The sequence below is a fragment of the Macaca thibetana genome, chromosome 2 (genome assembly GCF_024542745.1).
Source record: "Macaca thibetana thibetana isolate TM-01 chromosome 2, ASM2454274v1, whole genome shotgun sequence".
Lineage (NCBI taxonomy): Eukaryota > Metazoa > Chordata > Mammalia > Primates > Cercopithecidae > Macaca > Macaca thibetana.
This window is the reverse complement of record NC_065579.1, coordinates 132,610,424-132,628,998: the sequence shown is the minus strand read 5'-3', so window position 1 is coordinate 132,628,998 and position 18,575 is coordinate 132,610,424. Positions and strand designations below refer to the sequence as shown.

At 43.0% G+C, this 18,575-nt stretch overlaps 1 protein-coding gene and 1 long non-coding RNA gene across 2 annotated transcripts in view; one reads left to right on the top strand and one right to left on the bottom strand.

Annotated features, from left to right (window-relative positions):
* Window positions 1-13,818, top strand: part of IL5RA (interleukin 5 receptor subunit alpha) — a 44,482-nt gene extending 30,664 nt beyond the window's left edge. Inside the window, exons 11-13 of the mRNA XM_050781409.1 lie at window positions 3,404-3,500; window positions 5,173-5,257; window positions 9,704-13,818. Coding sequence (XP_050637366.1) covers window positions 3,404-3,500; window positions 5,173-5,257; window positions 9,704-9,790 — 269 coding nt within the window. The 3' untranslated portion in view covers window positions 9,791-13,818. The remainder of the gene's footprint in view (window positions 1-3,403; window positions 3,501-5,172; window positions 5,258-9,703) is intronic.
* LOC126948985 (uncharacterized) overlaps window positions 1-15,371 on the bottom strand; it is a 32,588-nt gene extending 17,217 nt beyond the window's left edge. Inside the window, exon 1 of the long non-coding RNA XR_007723578.1 lies at window positions 14,893-15,371. This is a non-coding gene — a long non-coding RNA (uncharacterized LOC126948985). The remainder of the gene's footprint in view (window positions 1-14,892) is intronic.
* Between the last annotated feature and the right edge of the window lie 3,204 nt (window positions 15,372-18,575).

The following is an 18,575-nucleotide window of genomic DNA, read 5'->3' as shown; positions in this document are numbered from 1 at the left end:
ATGTATAGAAAATAAGCTCTTAGTTACTTCCAGTGACTACTGATTTCTCTTTTTTTATTTTTATATTTTATTACAACTTTTAAAGTTCCAGCAGCAAAAAGGCACTACTTTTGTTTTCCTTTTTTTTTTGGAGACAGAGTCTTGCTCCATAGCCCAGGCTGGAGTGCAGTGGCGCGATCTCAGCTCACTGCAGCCTCCGCCTCCCAGGTTCAAGCGATCCTGCCTCAGCCTCCCTAGTAGCTGGTATGACAGCCAGGCGCCACCATACCTGGCTAATTTTAATATTTTCAGTAGAGACGGGCTTTCACCATGTTGGCCAGGCTGGTCTCGAACTCCTGACCTCAAGTGATCTGCCCGTTGGCCTCCCAAAGTGCTGGGATTACGCCAACACACCCGGCCCAAAAAGGCACTCCTTTTCTAAAACCAATTTTATTAAAGGTATGTATATATGAAGTGACAGTACCCTGTACTGAGTGAGTGGTGCTAGAAAAGGTGCTGGCTGGGGAAGGATCTGCAGGATTATATATTTCAACTGCCATGTTTTAAGATGAGGAAACCAAGGCCCAGAGTGACCACCTCCACAGCAAGCTGACACTAGAAGCCAGGTGTCCAGACTAGGCAGGGATGAAAGCACTGGACAAAGCATGCCTGTCTGGCACTAATCACTGGGTACACAGTAATGACATGAACCGAGGGAATGAGGAGAAGGGACAGGGCCTGTAAAGGATGGAAAGAGTCAAAGTGACTTCAAGGCTTCAGGTTTGGGGGCTTGGAAGGATTGAGACTGAAATGGGCAGTTACTGAGAGAAGGGGTTTTGATGTGAAGAAGAGCACGCATTTGGTTTTGAATGTTGTCAGCCTTGAGAAATATTCCAGCAGGTTTCACCTACGGACAGGCTAAGATCTAGGCCTGGAGCTGAGTATCAGGCAGGATCAGGAATAAAAACCTAGGAGAAGATTTCCCAAAATTAAAAGATGAAGCGGTATAAACATACTTTTCAAAGTTCAAAGAATAGACCACAGTGGAAAATACCAAAGGGTCAAAGGATGAGTGGAGAGGGCAAGTCAAAATTAAAATGGGGAGAAGTGCCATCTAAGAAGAGGAAGATTGGGGCAATAAAGCTGAGGACTCGGTTTCAAGGTGGGCTCAACTATGAAATTCAGGAAGGAGGTCAGTAAAAATAAAGCTGGAAAAAGAAAACAAGCGTCTTTTGAATTAGACTAGGAGAAAGTCACCGTGATTAAAAAAGCAGTGTTAGAGATGGGAAATGAAGCGGCCCGAATCTTTTTTTTTTTTTTTGAGACAGTCTCGCTTTTGTCACCCAGGCTGGCATGCCAGGGTGCGATCTCAGCTCACCACAACCTCCATTTCCCAGGTTCAAGCGATTGTCCTACCTCAGTCTCCCAAGTAGCTGGGACTACAAGTACGAGCCAGCACGCCCTGCTAATTTTTGTATTTTTAGTAGAGACAGGGTTTTGCCATGTTGACCAGGCTGGTCTTGAACTCCTGACCTCAGGTGATCCGTCCGCCTCAGCTTCCCAAAGTGCTGGGATTACAGGCGTGAGCCACCGCACCTGGCTTTTATTCAGTAATTTAGACTGGGAAATAAAGAAAGAACGTGTTTGATGACAGTGGAGACAGACGGCAGAGCAAGGTAATGGCTTATTCAAGATGAAGGACTCCATGGATATTTGAAAGCAGAACAGAAGAGATGAAGAAGGAGATTAAAACTTTTGGGAGGCAGAAGATAAAGCTTGGGTAAGGGTCCTCAGGAGGCAAAAAAGCAAAAGCAAGAGAACAAGGCAAGACTGGAATCACTAGGATTATATCCCAAGGCATCTCTCCTTCTTGTTACTTGAATGATTTGAGTTTTAAGTATTTTGGAGGTTTAGGAAGTCTTAGGCTATTAACAAGGACCTGAAAATTCCACTTATGTATTTCTTGTTTTCTAGAGGAAGCAAATCATGGCAAACTGGGGATGGTAACCTTTTCTCCTGGTGCAGTGTGGTTGAAACCTCACCACAGTATTTAGCACACTGGTCATTACATCATTGCTTGTGTTGCTTTTTGCTGAGTGTGATTCTTTCCTAATGGACTCTATGACGGGAGCACCCATATGTGATCTTTTGACCACTGAATCCCAGTAATTTGTACAGTTCCAAACATACAATAGGAGCCCAATAAATATTTGTTAAATGGATGAATAAAGGAATCAGTGAATGAGCAGCCTCTCCCACAGAAAGGAAACTCATATTCAGGGAGATGACGCAGGATTTACCTTATTCAATCAGGCAGGTTAGCAAACACATAACCTCTTTAAACACTGTTTGGTAAATGGCCTTGAGTTATTTTCTTCTTTTTTTTTTTGCAGGGGAGCTGTTGCGGGACAGAGTCTCATTTTGTCCCCCAGACTGGAGTGCAGTGGTACAATCTCGGCTCACTGCAACCCCCACTGCCTCTGTTCAAGCGATTTTGTGCCTTGGCCTCCCAAGTGGCTGGGATTACAGGTGCCTGCCACCACACCTGGTTAATTTTTGTATTTTTAGTAGAGATGAGATTTCACCATGTTGGCCAGGCTGGTCTCGAACTCCTGGCCTCAAATGATCCACCTGCCTTGTCCTCCCAAAGTGCTTGGATTTACAGGCATGAGCCACCCCACCTGGCTTGAGTTTGTCTTGGATGCCTTTCTAGTACTTAAAAGACAAATTACACACCCCAAAGCTATCATAGAAGTTCCTAGAAGAATCTGTCCCTTGAATGTAGATTCAAAGCAAATTTAAACAGAGAATAAGTGGCATACAAAATACTGACTTTCTGTACTGACTTAATGGCAGTTTGCTTTTTTTCCTATCTGTAAAATGGTAATGGGTGCTTTGAAGGTATTTAAGATTGAAAAGCACTTAGGGTCTAATACCTTTATTGTTCACTACAAGTATTATCTCATTCTTTACTTCCTCCAAAAGTTTAATTTCCAACTTCGTAAAATATTTTGATTGTGATGCAACTGGGTTACTCAGTAGGCTTATCTTTTTGTGGATTTTTCTATCTAAAAACCTTACTACGTACCAAAAACAAATAAGCTTCAGGATTCAAGTGGCACAGTGCATGGAATGAACGCCATCAATATTTGCTGATTGATTGAATAAATCATTCTTTAAGAAAAAAAAGTGGCCTCACTGCCGCCATTTCATTTCACCCTATATCAACTTTGTGAGATGGCTGTTACCCATCTTTAACAGATGAGAAATCTTAGGCTCAGGGAAATTAAGTTACTTGCCCAGCACCACCCAGCACCAGCAACTCAAACCTGAGCTGTCTGATGACCCAAGCCTCATCATTTCTTTTACCTGCTGCTTCTAACTTGGACTTTATCTTCTTTCTTTCTTTTTTGTTTTCCACCAGGAAAAGATGAACACAAGCCCTTGAGAGAGTGGTTTCTCATTGTGCTTATGGCAACCATCTGCTTCATCTTGTTAATTCTCTTGCTCATCTGTAGAATGTAAGTATTTGGGTACCTGCAGTGGGGTCTGAGTACTGCATTTTTACAGGCTTACCATGCCTCCGGTAGGCAGAAGGTTCTTATTATCTGGTAAAATTATGGTATTTTTGTGCCTGGATGACCTGTCCAAGATGAGTGTAGGTCAAATCAAAAGTGGAAACATCAGAGGTGATTTACAGAAGTTGGACAGAGCACAACGCAGCCCTCGGCTATCACTCACTCCTACTTGAAGTTGTCGACAGCTTTTAATATCTGTGAAGGTTTCTACTTGCAGGTTCTTTTGATTCCTTCTCAGTCTTCCACTCAGTCCTTGGCTGTCTTGGGTAAGCTGTCGACATAGGCTTTTCACAGCTCAGGAAGGTTAAAATCACCAGAATGCCTGCACATCATCATCCTCAACTATCAGGTCACCAGGCCTCTGAGTGGCTGATGGCTATTAGGTCAAACACAGATTCTAGAAATCTCATGTGGATCTGGTGTCCTATCCTAGAGCCTGCAAATAGCCCATAAGTACCCCTTACCCATTTTAGCATTCAGTAAGGCACAAGACCTTTTAGGAGACTTAAAAACATGTTTTGTCTTGGCCCTTTCATAATTTAGAAAATGAGTTTTATAAGGGCTGGGCACGGTGGCTCACACCTGTAATTCCAGCACTTTGGGAGGCCACGGCGGGCAGATCATGAGGTCAGGAGATCGAGACCATCCTGGCTAATGTGGTGAAACCCATCTCTACTAAAAATACAAAAAATTAGCCGGGCGTGGTGGTACACGCCCGTAGTCCCAGCTATGAACCTGGGAGGCAGAGGTTGTAGTGAGCCGAGATCGCACCACTGCACTCCAGCCTGGGCAACAGAGTGAGACTCCATCTCAAAAAAAAAAAAAAAAAAAAAAAAAAAAAGGGAAAGAAAAGAAAAGAAAATGACTTTTCTATTAAACAGCTTTACTATATTATAAACGTTATATTTAGATGGCATCTACAGGTTGGGGGAAGGCAGTACAAAGGAGATGAAAAGCAAATAAACTCGGCTGGGGATGGTGACTCACATCTGTAATCTCAGCACTTTGGGAGGCCGAGGTTGGAGGATCACTTGAGGTCAAGAGTTCGAGACCAGCCTGGGCAACGTGGTGAAACCCTGTCTCTTCAAAAAATACAAAAATTAGCTGAGCACAGTGGCATGTGCCTGTAGTCCCAGCTACTCAGGAGGCTGAGGCAGGAGAATTGCTTGAGCCCAAGAGATGGAGGTTGCAATGAGCTGTGATGGTGCCACTGCACTCCAGCCTGGGTGACAGAGCAAGACATTGTCTCAAAAAAAACAAAATTAAGTAAACCCTGTGAGTAAACACAGTTGAGGAAGGAATGCTTCAATCAGCATTGCAGGAAACGGCACAACATCACACACTTGACAGTTCATTTTGAGAGATTAGGCCTCGTAACACCCACTGACACAAAGCACTTTCCCATTTGGTCTTCCCTGGATGACTCAGAAGCCACAACAAAGCCTTGTGGTACCCACAAAGTCTTCACCTATAATTTTGGAAGTCTTGGTACATAAAGATTTTGAATTTACAAAACAGCAGGTTCTAGAATTAACCAGGTCAATTTTTAGAGTAGATATTTAGAGACAAAAGGTATACTCATGCTCACCTAATTCCTTCTTTACTCTGTTTTCAGATGTCATTTATGGATCAAGTTGTTTCCACCAATTCCAGCACCAAAAAGTAATATCAAAGATCTCTTTGTAACTGCTAACTATGAGGTAATATTGAAAGTTCTTATGATATGCCATATGTGTCCAGGATTGAGTCCCCTGGGATCTGTCATTGGGTTTAGTTTTCTATATTACAAGGCAGGGCTTTTACTCAGAAGGCCACGAGCATTTCTGTTGCTTCAGTCATTCTGTTCTTTGGCTGATTCAGTTGTTTGTATTTTTTAAGAGATGGGGTCTTGCTATGTTGCCCAGGCTGGTCTCAAACACCTGGGTCTAAGCGATCCTCCCACCTCAGCCTCCCAAGTAGCTGGAACTACAGAAGCATGCCACCATGCCTGCTTGCCTGATTGTTTTATTATGCATGTTCATTATTGACATATTGGAAAGGTACTGAGTTACAAGTGTTCTTTCCAGTTAGTCTTAAATTTTAATTTCATATCAGCCATCCCTTAACTGACGTTGGACAATCTCTTCAATCCTATGAGTTTTGAATTTCTTTCTGGTATAATAAGGGACACAAATGAGATTGTACAATGTTCTGCTTAGCTCTAATGTTTTAAGACTCCATGTTTCCACATGAGTAACTAAGTTAATAGAGAATTTTCAGAGGGAACTTTAGCTCTTTAGTATAAAAAAGACTATAGAAAAGGCAAATTATTTCACCCAATATGCATTTTCTTAGGTCTGTTCACCATTCAGAGCACTTAGGTTCAGCCCAGTGGTCACTTACTTATGGCTATTCAATTGTTCCAGCATCATTTGTCGAAGTAAATAATCCTTTCCCCATTGACTTGTCTTGGCATTTCTGCTGGAAATTAGTTGCTATATATAGTTGGGTCCATTTCTGGAGTATCTGTTCAGTTTTATTGATCTATTTGTCTGTCTTTATGCCAATACAATACTGTCTTGATTACTATAGCTTTATTGTAAACCATGAGACCATTTGTGTAAGGCCCAAAATTTTTTAATAAGTTGTTTTGGCTATTCTAGGTCCTCTGCATTTTCATATACATCTTAGATTCAGCTGATAATTTTCTACAAAAATAGGTAGCTGGGATTTGGGGTGATATTGTGTTGAGTTATAAGTTAATTTGGGGAAAAGTGACATCTTAATAATATGAAGTCTTCTTATCTATAAACATAGCATATCACTCCGTTTATTTAGGCTTTCTTTAACTTCTCTCAGCAATGGTTTGTGATTCTTCAGTGTATAATTAATGCACTTTGTCAAATTTATCCTTAAAGTGAACAGTTATTTAGATCAGAGCTCAACACACTTTTTCTGTAAAGGGCCAGGTAGTAAATATTTGAGGGACAAATGGTTTCTGTTTCAACTCTTCAACTCTGCCATTGTAGTGTGAAAGTAGCCACAGAAAATGTGCTAATGAATGAGTGTGGCTGTGCTCCAGTAAAACTTCATTTACAAAAACAGGCAACAAGCCAGATTTGGCGCGCGGCAGTAGTTTGCCAATCCTTGATTTAGATCAAACAATTTTCTTAGTAAATTTAGGTTTCTCTCAAATGAAGTAACTCATGATTGGATGAACCACCTGGTGACTGGTTGTAGGGAAAATAAAGGGTTCATGGAAAAACTCATCAAAATGATTAATTTCAATAAGTGATGAACATTCCTTAGCATTTGCAGTTTGGGTATTGGAAGGATTTATAGACAGTTACAGTTACTAGCCGACTGAAGTAGAGAGTGGAGGCTGGCAAAAGAATCATTCTGCCCATGGTTGGATCCTTGTGTTCTCCTTTATCAGGGGAATGGCCCATCTGCTCTTGTTCACTGAGTTCTTTGGGAAGAAGAGTGGACCCCAAGGTGGAGCTTTGGTGCCGGTTCTGGATGTGTGCTGCCAGTCCCTCCTTGCTCTAGCACACTCACTCCTGAGTAAACACATCTGGTTTTGTGTGTTTGTTTGAGATTGAGTCTCGCTTTGTCACCCAAGCTGGAGTACAGTGGAGCCATCTCGGCTCACTGCAACCTCCGCCTCCTGGGTTTAAGTGATTCTCCTGCCTCAGCCTCCCGAGTAACTGGGATTACAGGTACCCGACACCACGCCCCCAGCTAATTTTTGTAGTTTTAGTAGAGACAGGGTTACACCATGTTGGCCAGGCTGGTCTTGAACTCCTGACCTCAAGTGATCCGGCCTCCCAAAGTGCTGGGATTACAGGTGTGAGCCACCGTACCCAGCCCACATCTAGTTTAAGCAGCCAAGTGAAGTCATTTGTCCCAGCCTCTTAATGGAACATCTTAATGCTGGTATCTAATTTCCCTACAGAGCCCTGAAAGATTTCCTTTAATATTCCAAAGTTGGTGAAATAAACTGGTTTAAGAGCTTATTGTATAAGGTTGTGATTTGTTGTTAATTAAAATCAAGTCAAGTGTGTAAAATAACAACTTGGGGCAGACAAGCTGGTTTCAGAATAAGCAGAGGATGAATGGCAGCACTCAACAGCGCCTGGCTTCTCAGGACAACTTATTCTCTTCTCACATTGCAGAGTTTCACATAAAAACAAAGCAGTTAGAGACTGAGAGAAGAAAACGCGCGTAGAATGGGGGAAATGAAGTACAGCCTGGTGCTGTGGGCCCTATGGCCTAAATTCTTCACCTGAGAGAGGATGAGAGCGAGTGCAGAGCTGCCTACAGCTGGGCCCCATGAGGCCGTGCACAGCCTCCACCTCCAAGGACAAAAGCCATTCTCAGAGGCTGTGCTACAAGGGTGACAAGAGGGCATACTAGTGCTATGGATGGCCGCTGGGAAATGTTTGGCTAGTGGGAAAGGAAACCCTCTGCTTTTCATGGTCATGTGCACTCTGAGCTTGGGGTGGGTGCCCAAAGTCCCAGGACTTAGAGGAGCTCTGCCATCCTAGAAGCAAATTTTTGCTTGTTCAGACCTCAGTTAGAAACTTAGACCTCAGTTAGAAATTTAGACATCAGTGAAGGGCCGGGCTCAGTGGCTCATGCCTGTAATCCCAGCACTTTGAGAGGCCATGACGGGCAGATCACTTGAGCTCACAAGTTTGAAACCAGCCTGGCCAACAGGCAAAACCCCATCTCTACAAAAAATACAAAAATTACTCAGGCATGGTGGTGCACACCTGTAGTCCCAGCTACTCGGGAGGCTGAGGTGGGAAGATGGCTTGAGCCCAGGAGGCAGAGGTTTCAGTGAGCTGAGATTGTGCCACTGCACTGCAGCTTGGGTGATGGAGTCAGAACTTGTCATAAATAAACAAACAAACAAACAAACAAACAAACAAACAAACGTACTGTGAAGGAAGAAAGTTGGCCTTTAGCAGTAAAAAAGAAAGGCTTATTCTAAAAAATCAAATCCTGAGCTTTCTGATAATTTACTTATTTAGATATTTTTTGTAGAGACAAGGTCTCACCAGGCTGGTCTCCAACTCCTGGGCTCAAGCTATGTGCCTGCTTCAGCCTCCCAGTGTTGGGATTACAGGCATGAGCTGCGGCGCCCGATCTGAGCTTTTAATTTATGAGACTGGTTTCCAGGTGTTCCTTGTTTCTACAATGGCAACCAGAGAGGGTTCCTCCCGCAATTAGGTTGCCTGTAAACTATTAAAAGTAAAATGGATAAAAGCAGGAGCCATGCCTGCTGTGTCCATCAGTAAATTCCCAAGACACGGCACTGTAGCTAGTGTGGAGCAGGTAGTAAAAAATATGTTAGATGAGTAAATGAAGTAAAAGAATAGGATCTCTTACAGGCAATTTTATTTTTGTTACCAATTTTCCAATTATTATCAGCATTATTCATTATAGCCAAAATGGGTCAGAACTGTCCAAAGTTAGGGGGATACTATAGTAAATTATGGATGGAATTATGATGCAGCTATCAAAAGTGATGCCACCAAAGCACATTTAACAATGTAATTTATAATCAGTAATGTCAGAGAGAAAGAAATCAATTTTTAAAGATGTGTATCCAGTCGGGCGTGGTGGCTCATGCCTGTAATCCCAGCATTTTGGGAGGCTGAGGCGGGGGGATCACAAGATCAAAAGTTCAAGACCAGCCTGGCCAACATGGTGAAACCCCATTTCTACTAAAAATACAAAAATTAGCTGGGCACGGTGGCGTGTGCTTGTAGTCCCAGCTACTTGGGAGGCTGGGGCAGGAGGATTGCTTGAACCTGGGAGGTGGAGGTTGCAGTGAGCTGAGATCATGCCACTGCACTCCAGCCAGGGTGACAGAGTGAGACTCTGGCTAAAAAGAAAAGATGTGTATCCATATGACTTCAAGTAAGTCTAAAGAAAACATTATGCCTAGAAAGAAAGGCTTACGAGAAGCAGTGGGCTGTGTTTGGGAGAAAGGTGTATGGCTAGGTATTTTCTTCTTTCCACTTTATTTTTTACATCTTCTTCAGTGAACATTTACTATTTTTATTTAAAAAATAATAGACTTAAAGCCAAGTGTAAAGATTTCAAAGAACCCAAAAGTTCTCTAAAAGACATCTAAGGAAAGATCATTTGTTTTGCAGAAAGCTGGTTCCGTTGAGACAGAAATTGAAGTCATCAGTTATATAGAGAAGCCTGGAGTTGAGACCCTGGAGGATTCTGTGTTTTGACTGCCACTGTGGCATCCTCTGATGAACTCACACACACATGCCTCAGTGAAAAGAAGAACAGGGATGCTGGTTCTTGGCTAAGAGGTGTTCAGAATTTATGGAATATTCAATTTAGCTGCGAAGCAATACACACAGACACATCAGTCTTATATCCCTTAAAAGTATGGATGCTTCATCAAAATCTCCTCGCCCACAGCAGGGAAGTTGATTCATCCAAGCATTTTGCCATGTTTTTTCTCACCACTCCGAACAGGGTAGCACCTCCTCACCTGCCGATCTTTGCAATTTGCTTGACTTACCTCAAACTTTTCTTGCACAAGAGACAGCTTTTAAGGCTAACGTTCAGCTATCTTTACTTCTGGCAGTGCCCGTTTGGTTGTTTAAGCTGCCAGTGGTAGCACTCAGCTACCATCTGAGGAAGAAAGCATTTTGCACCAGCTTGGAGTGAATCATGAACTTGGATTCAAGACTATCTTTTCTATAGCAAGTGAGAGCCACAAATTCCTCACCCCCCTACATTCTAGAATAATCGTTTTATAGGGAGAGAGAGAGAGAGAGAGAGAGTGTGTGTGTGTGTGTGTGTGTGTGTGTGTGTGAGAGAGAGAGAGAGAGAGAGAGAGAGAGAGAGAGAGAGAAAATTATCTCAAGCTCCAGAGGCCTGATCCAGGATACATCATTTGAAACCAACTAATTTAAAAGCATAATAGAGCTAAGATATCACCCCATATTAAAAGAGAGGACAGGATTTCGTTCAAATATACATTCTTGAAGGAAGACTTAATATTCTGGAAATATGCTGAGAAAGTCATTGAGCATAATTCAATCATGAAAGGGATCACTGAATCAAGAAGGAACTTTCTGAAGAGATGTTTGCTGCCAAAGGCTTCAGAGCAACTCAAGTAATGCCAGGTCAATCCTAGTCTCTCAAGTTTGGAAAGGTTTCTACAAGGCCATCCCATCAAATATCCCAATCTATACAGAAGTTCTTCTTCCTAACATCTTCACATATGAGTCTGCATCCAGATTGGAGGCCTTTGTGATGGGTGATGAACTACAGGTGGAACCAAGTACAGGTGTGTCCTGGGCAGAGATGGGCCAGAGGAAGGAACCCAAACAGTGTTGATTCTACATGGCCCTGGGTCAGGAAGCTGAAGGCTGAGAAAGGAGGTAACAGTGCCCAGAATTCCCACATGGCACACTCTTTAAATGCTTTCTGGAGTTGTTTTAGTCAGTCTTGATCCATCAGTGGGGACACATTGATCACCATATATTTCCAGGTTTGTTTTCTTAACTAACCTATAATTATCCACTCTAACTAGCAGAGGGTTGAACCCTGGGTAATAACCTATAATTATCCACTCTAACTAGCAGAGGGTTGAACCCTGGGTAATAACCTATAATTATCCACTATAACTAGCAGAGGGTTGAACCCTGGGTAATAGGCACAGAGACAGCTTAAATCTTGACAAGCCTGAACTGTCTTATAGTGATCTGTATTACTGTTCCATTTTATAATTGCAGTTACTAAGGTTCGGAGAAGTTGATAGGAAATGGCATAGTGAGGAGTTGAATACCAGGCTCAGGGGAAAGTGACCCCAGAAATGTGGGGAGGAGTGTCAGGGAAAGCTGAGGCCTGCTTAGGGGTGTGGCTGAGAAGGCAAGGCCCATGGAGGTGGTGCAATAATTGGCAAAATGTTTAAAATGTTTGGTCACTCGAATGATTCAGAATCTCAGACCTGCTTTTGTTGTTGTTGTTGTTGTTGTTGGGGGTGGGCGGAGACAATCTTGCTCTGTCACCCAGGCTAGAGTGTAGTGATGTGATCTGAGCTCACTGCAACCTCCCTCTCCTGGGCTCAAGCCATCCTCTTCCCTCAGCCTCCCAAGTAGCTGGGACTACAGGCGCATACCACCATGCCCAGCTAATTTTTGTATTTTTTTTTTGTAGAGATGGGGTTTTGCCATGCTGTCTAGGTTGGTCTCAAACTCCTGGGCTCAAGCGATACACCAGCCTCAGCCTTCCAAAGTATTTGGATTACAGGCATGAGCCACCATTCCTGGCCAGGAAACTGTATTTTTAATGAACACCTTAGGTCAGAATCAGAGGCACCTGGAGGGCTTATTAAGACACAGAGGAGCAGGATCCATTCTGAGTCTCTAATTGAATAGGTCTGGGTGGGGTCTGAAAATCTGCATTTCTAACAAGTTCTCAGGTGATGCCAATGCTGCTGGTCTCTAGCACACACTCGGAGAACTGCTGCTCCGGGAGTCTTATGAATACCAAAATTTGAAAATCAGTCGCTGAAGGAAAAAGTGACAGAAAAGGCCTGTCCCCAGAAAACTGTCCTTATGGGGAGGCTTGAAGCACCCTGTCTGATCTCTTTCAAACCAGAACCTAGACAGTCGGCATTGTGGACGCTGCCTCTGCTTAGGAGGCAGGAACAGAAGCAGGGAGCTCCCCCCCACAAAGGTGGCCGGCTCTTCAGTGCTTGGTGTGATGCTCGCTTCAGAGACTGCTCCCTCCAACTCAGCAGCCATAGATCACCTGCGCTCTGTGCAGCTCCTTGCCACACTTCCCTGAGCTGGTACCATTATCTGGCCCTTGGTATATGTGTTTCAGGAGCAACACGAAGTAGCCCATGTGGCCTCCTTGGTGGATTGGGAACTTCTTCCTCCCTTCTTGCCTTGTGGAACTCATAGTCATTCTTTGGGAACCCATAATCATCATCACTTCTTCCATGAAGCCTTCAAAAGCAGAGTTTGTTGATCCCACCTCTGGATTCTCATTCTGGGCCTCATCCAGAATGAGAACATCGCCATGTTGGAACTACTGCATTGCAGGATATACCATTGACAGCTGGGAGGCCTCCCCTCTAGACTGCGAGTTCCAGGAGGATGGAGCTTGTGTGAAATACGTCTTTTTATCTGCGGTATCTAGGACACTATCTGACCTAAGAAAATATGTTTCTTAAGCCCTCTGTCAGCCCTGATACGGCACCTTGTATATAGGTTAGACTGAACAGTATTTGGCAGAGATCCTCAAGGCCTACAATAATAACATGGGGAGGAAGCTGGGTGTCTATCGACAATGTGGTTAGAAGCAACCAGGAGACACATGTGCCTAACCATTGAGCTACTGTGACCTGGATGTTTTTGCTGCCAAAGTGTCTAAATGGTTATGTACAAATTGCTGTGTAAGAGGCGTTTCAGAAGTGGCTCATTTTGAGTGGTCTATACTGTTCTCACTAGCCTTGTCATGGCAAGTCAAAGAGTTTGAAATTCACTTAACAGTAAACACCATCAGCGACAGGTTGATGTAAGGTAAAGTCATGATATCGGCTCCCATCTCTTGCCATCTCCCACTAGGACAGGGTAGAGAGTCACTTTTCCCCTAGAGCCTCCACGGCTACAGGATCAGAACAAACACGCTTTTCCAAGACATCCGTTCCAATAGGGATTTTAGCCCAATTTCTTTCCTTGGCATTTGGAATTCACTGCGTGCAGCATGGGGGAGTGCTGGAGAGACTGGAGGGTGAAGGTCATGTTTGCCAATAGCCAGACCACCTGAGCCTCATTGAAATGCCTCAGACCTCAAGCTATTCATGCAGGCTGGGGAAGAATCCATGTGGGCAAAGAACATCCTGATTAAAAATGCAAACGTTTTCATGGTGAGACTTATATGTGTCAGGACCATCTGCTGGTGGAATTAATAAGCCTTAGGTGCTAATTTGTCAAAGAAAAAGTAGATATCTGGAAGTGAGAACAGAGAACTGAAAACAATCTTTGATGGCACGAGTAAAGGTGAAAAACCTAATTAGAATAGGACTTGGTGCTAGCCTAAGGACTGTAGCTATTCCTGCTTCTACATCCTTCAAATTGAGTACCAGGGTGCAAAGTTTTTGAAAACCATTTCTTTCTTTGGAATTTTGTATTGTACTAAAAGACAATTTTGTTTATTTCCTGTTTTGTAGGTAATAGATGTGAATATAAATATTTCAAAATGAGAACTATTAAACATAAATGACAGTGAATTGTCTAAGTCTGCAATTAAAGAGGAGTGGGTACATTTCTCATTTTTCCCCTATATTCCCCTTCTCGGTCCCCACTATTGTCTTCCTCCATCTCTCAGCTAGGACTATTACAGTAGCCTCTGAACTGAACTCATGGCCTCCAGTATTTCCTCCCTTTGAAGGATCAATGTAAAAGGCACATCTGCCTACATAACTCCCCATCATCTTCAAGTTAAAGCTAAAGTCCACTATGACTCAGCTCCTTACTAGCTCTCCAGCCACACACCCAAATACTCCTACCTCAGTTTTCACCAACGTGCTGATTATTTCCCTGTAGCTCCATGCTATTGCATCACTCCATGCCTCTGCCAAAACTTTCTCTGGTGGAAAAAGCCTTTTCAACCTCTTTTCGTTTTGTTGACACTTTGATTTATCTTCTAAGTTTCGACTCTTTGCCACGTGAAAGTCTTTGCTCACCTTCCAGTTTGAATTAAGTGTCCTTCTGTTTAATTCTATCAGTGATTGGACTGTTTTCTTTTTCTTTTTTTTTTTTGAGATGGAGTCTGGCTCTGTCGCCCAGGCTGGAGTACAGCCGCACCATCTCGGTTCACTGCAAGCTCCTGCCTCAGCCTCCCATGTAGCTGGGACTACAGGCGCGTGCCACCACACCCGGCTAATTTTTATATTTTTAGTAGAGACGGGTTTTCACCATGCTGGCCAGGATGGTCTCGATTTATTGACCTCGTCATCCACCCGCCTCGGCCTCCCAAAGTGCTGGGATTACAGGCGTGAGCCACTGCGCCTGGCTTGGACTCTTTAACAATCCTCTGTCTCATTTCCAGTGTAAACACTCTGAGGTCAAGAGCAGTGTCTGCTTTATCTTTGTCTCCATAAGCCCCAAGTAGGAACCCACTGCTGGTTGCGTCTAACCAGACCAAGGAAAAGGAAGTGAGCTTATTAAATGTTTACCAGAATAGAAAACAATATAGATTCTAAATAAGTAAGTTCTAATGGTAGGTTCATTTATTAATGTGTGGTTATAGCAGAAGTTAAATCGTCACTGGAGCTTAAATTAATGAAGTAATAAAAACTCACAGTTTGTGTGATGCTCGTCTCAGAAACGCCGCCCTCCATCCACCTCAGCTGCTACCAAACACCTGGACTCCTCCGCGCTCCCTGCGCACCTCCCAGCCGGCACCACCCACCATTTGGCTCTCAGTAGACATCTGCGTTGGTTGTCAGGAGCAACACAAAGCCGCCCATATGGCCCATGTGCGTGATTTTAAAGTTCTAGCGGACTCTTTTCAACGTGAAGGTGTCTTATTAGGTTTGTTTCATTTATTAAAATTAAAAGCAAAGATTTGTCCCTGCCAAGTAATAAATTGAAAGAACACATAAACCCGAAAGGAAAATTGCAAGAACGAAATCAACAATAAAGTACTGCTGTCGTAGTTTAAAGGTCGGCAAGCTGCTGCTGCCCTTTTTTTTTTTTTTTTTTTTTTTTAAGGCGGGGTCTCCTGTCTCACCCAGGCTGGAAAGGCCGGAGTGCAGTGCCGTGATCACGGTTCACTCCAGCCTCGACCTCCTGGGCTCAAGTGATCCTCCCACGTCAGCCTCTCGAGTAGCTGGTACCACATGGGTGTGCCACCATGCCCAGCTAATTTATAAAATTTTTTTGTAGACACAGGGTCTCCCATGTTGCTCAGGCTGGTCTTGAACTACTGGGCTAAATCGATCATCCAGCCTTGGCCTCCCAAAATGTTGGGATTACAGGCATGAGCCACTCTCCTTGGTCAGCAAACATCTTCTTAAAGGACTAGATAGTAAATATTTTCAGCTTTGAAGACCATATGGTCTTTGAGGCAGATACTCAGTTCTGCCATGATAGCACAGAAGTGGCCATCAGCAGTATATCAATCAGTGTGGCTATGTTGCAATAAATCTTTATTTACAAAAAAAGCAGGCAATAAGCTAGATTTTCCCAGAAGGCCAATATTTACACATGGCTTCATGTATTCAAAATATGTGTAAATGTGTTTTCATTTTTTTTTTTTTTAAGAAAAGCAACCAATTTGAGAAAATAACAATCACGTTTGATCAAATAAAAATCATCACGGGGGATCAATGGTAAAAAAAAAAATGTGTTTGACTGAACTTAACCTCATTATAAGTAGGTTTTGCAAGAAACACCGGTCCAGCATTCTGTTCATACTTTTATCTGTCACACTATTCACAACATCCTTTAATAAGTGTATTTCTGTCTCCTTCAGTGAACCAGGAGGGAAGCCTTAACCCTATTTATCTCAGTTTCTCCAGTGCCCAGCAAGTGCTTGACACACAGTACGCACTCAATATCTTATTTGTTAACCACTAAATTCAAGAGGAACAACCGGGCCAATTCTAACCGCCAGTTATTTGGTCTTGGATATTTGGTCCTAACATTGTAGTTGATAAATGATGCATCCACTACATAGTTTTCAAACTAGCTGTGCTGTGGCTTATGTTCTTGGCAACAGGCCCATTTTTTTTAACCCTTCAGAATATTTCTGGAATCCCTTCCACCTGCTTTAACACCTTCTTGCCATGTAACGTGGGCCTTTGCTGGGGAAAGATTCCCTTGTCTTAAAACTCTTTTCTGGGCTGGGTGCGGTGCCTCACGCCTGTAATCCCAGCACTTTGGGAGGCTGAGGCGGGTGGATCACCTGAAAGCAGGAGTTCGAGATCAGTCTGACCAACATGGAGAAACCCGTCTCTATTAAAAATACAAAATTAGCCAGGCATGGCAGCACATGCTTGTAATGCCAGCTACTCAGGACGCTGAGGCAGGAGAATCACTTGAACCCAGGAGGCGGAAATTGCAGTGAGCCGAGATCGCGCCATTGCACTCCAGCCTGCGCAACAAGAGCAAAACTCTGTCTTTTTAAAAAAACAAAAACAAAAACAAAAAAAACCTCTTTTCTGCCAGCTCTAACAGGAACTTTACCCACCAGCCCTGTCTCTCTGGACACATACACATCCCATCCTCACACCATCCAAGGAAAAGTGGGAAGGAGAATTCAGCAAACGAAACAGAACTCAAAACAACAAACTTCAGGTCTCGTCCTCAGAGCCACTGACCTTCAGAGATCTGACAACACATCAGCAAGACCCTGAAATTTTGAATTACAAATTAATTACCTCAATGAGGGTAATGAAGACCTCCTGGTGTAAGGTTGCTAGATTTAGCAAATAAAAATAAGAGGCTCAGTTAAATTTGAATTTCAAATAAATACCACATGGGATGGGACATACTTATATAGAGAAGCATAACTTTTTTTTTGAATCTGAAATCCAAGTTTAATGGGTGCTCTCCTATTTTATTGGGTAATCCTGATCTTGCAGGGTAGCCGGAGTTTAAAGAAACAGCTCTAAGACACCTGAAGTCAAGGACAACGAACATGTAAAAAACAATATTTGCAGTCAAGGAAAGAGAAGCAGAGAAATCATCCCACTTGAGCCTGAAGCTCATGACTGCCTTTCCTTCTTGTTGCTTATGGGAACTGGTATCTATCTGTCTATTTATCTACCAATCTACCTTATTGTTTATATGTCATCTATTTACAGATAGAGACATCTAATGTTTTGGAGTAGGCCCTAAACCCAAGCCACCAGCATTCCAATTCCTGGCCTCTCTGATCAACTGTGTGATCAGGGACAATGTGAACCTCTCAACCTCAATTCTCTGTGTATAAAATAGGAATAATAAATGGTAACTAAATCAGTAGGTTGATTTGCACTGAGACTGGCACATATTATAAGCATAATCACTGTTTACTATTATTATTATCATTGCATTTCTCTGTATTGTGACAAAATACTGTTACTGATGCCTTGGCTACCTCACACACATCTGAATGCCACATCATTCTTCTGTGCCCAGAATAGTGCCTGGTACAGAGAGGGCTGCCAATAGTCCCTTGCTGAATAACTAAAACCCTCTCAGGGACCTATCCTATCCCATTCCTCCAGATGGCTGTGCCCTGGGCCTGGCCAGCACTCAGAACTTCTCCACCTCCAGCATCTGAACCTCAGACATCTCACCCTTCTACCTCACTATTTCCTCTGGCCTATCTATTTGTCCTATAACGTTCTCTAGTTGAACTTCAAAGTCTAGTTCCTTACCCCACCCTGTCCTTTCTCTAAGTACTTATTTCTAGGTGTATGAAATGCATTAATTTACGAGTTTAAGTTCTAAATTCTAGTCTTTTTTTTTTTTTTTTTGAGACAGAGTCTTGCTCTGTTGCCTAGGCTAGAGTGCAGTGGGGCAATCTCGGCTCACTACAACCTCTACCTCCTGAGTTCAAGTAATCTTCCTTCCTCAGCCTCCCGAGTAACTGGGGCTATAAGCATGCACCACCATACCCCGCTAATTTTTGTATTTTTAGTAGAAACTCGGTTTCACCATGTTGGCCAGGCTGGTCTTGAACTCTTGACCTTGTGATCCCCCCACCTCAGCCTCCCAAAGTGCTGGGATTATAGGTGTGAGCCACCATGCCCAGCCCTGACTTTCTAATTGTCTATGTTACTTTGGGCTTCTATATAACCTCTTTGCTCCCATTTTGTAAATAAAAAAGGAATAAAAACCTGTGTCTTCCTCCTTATTAGTGTGAAAAGCCCTTTGAAAACTAGAAAAACAAATTAAAGATATGACTATTTGTTAAAGTCCTATGACATATATATTTCCTGATATAGTCTGTGTTATTCATAACAATAAATAAGGATATGTGGCAAAAATCCAG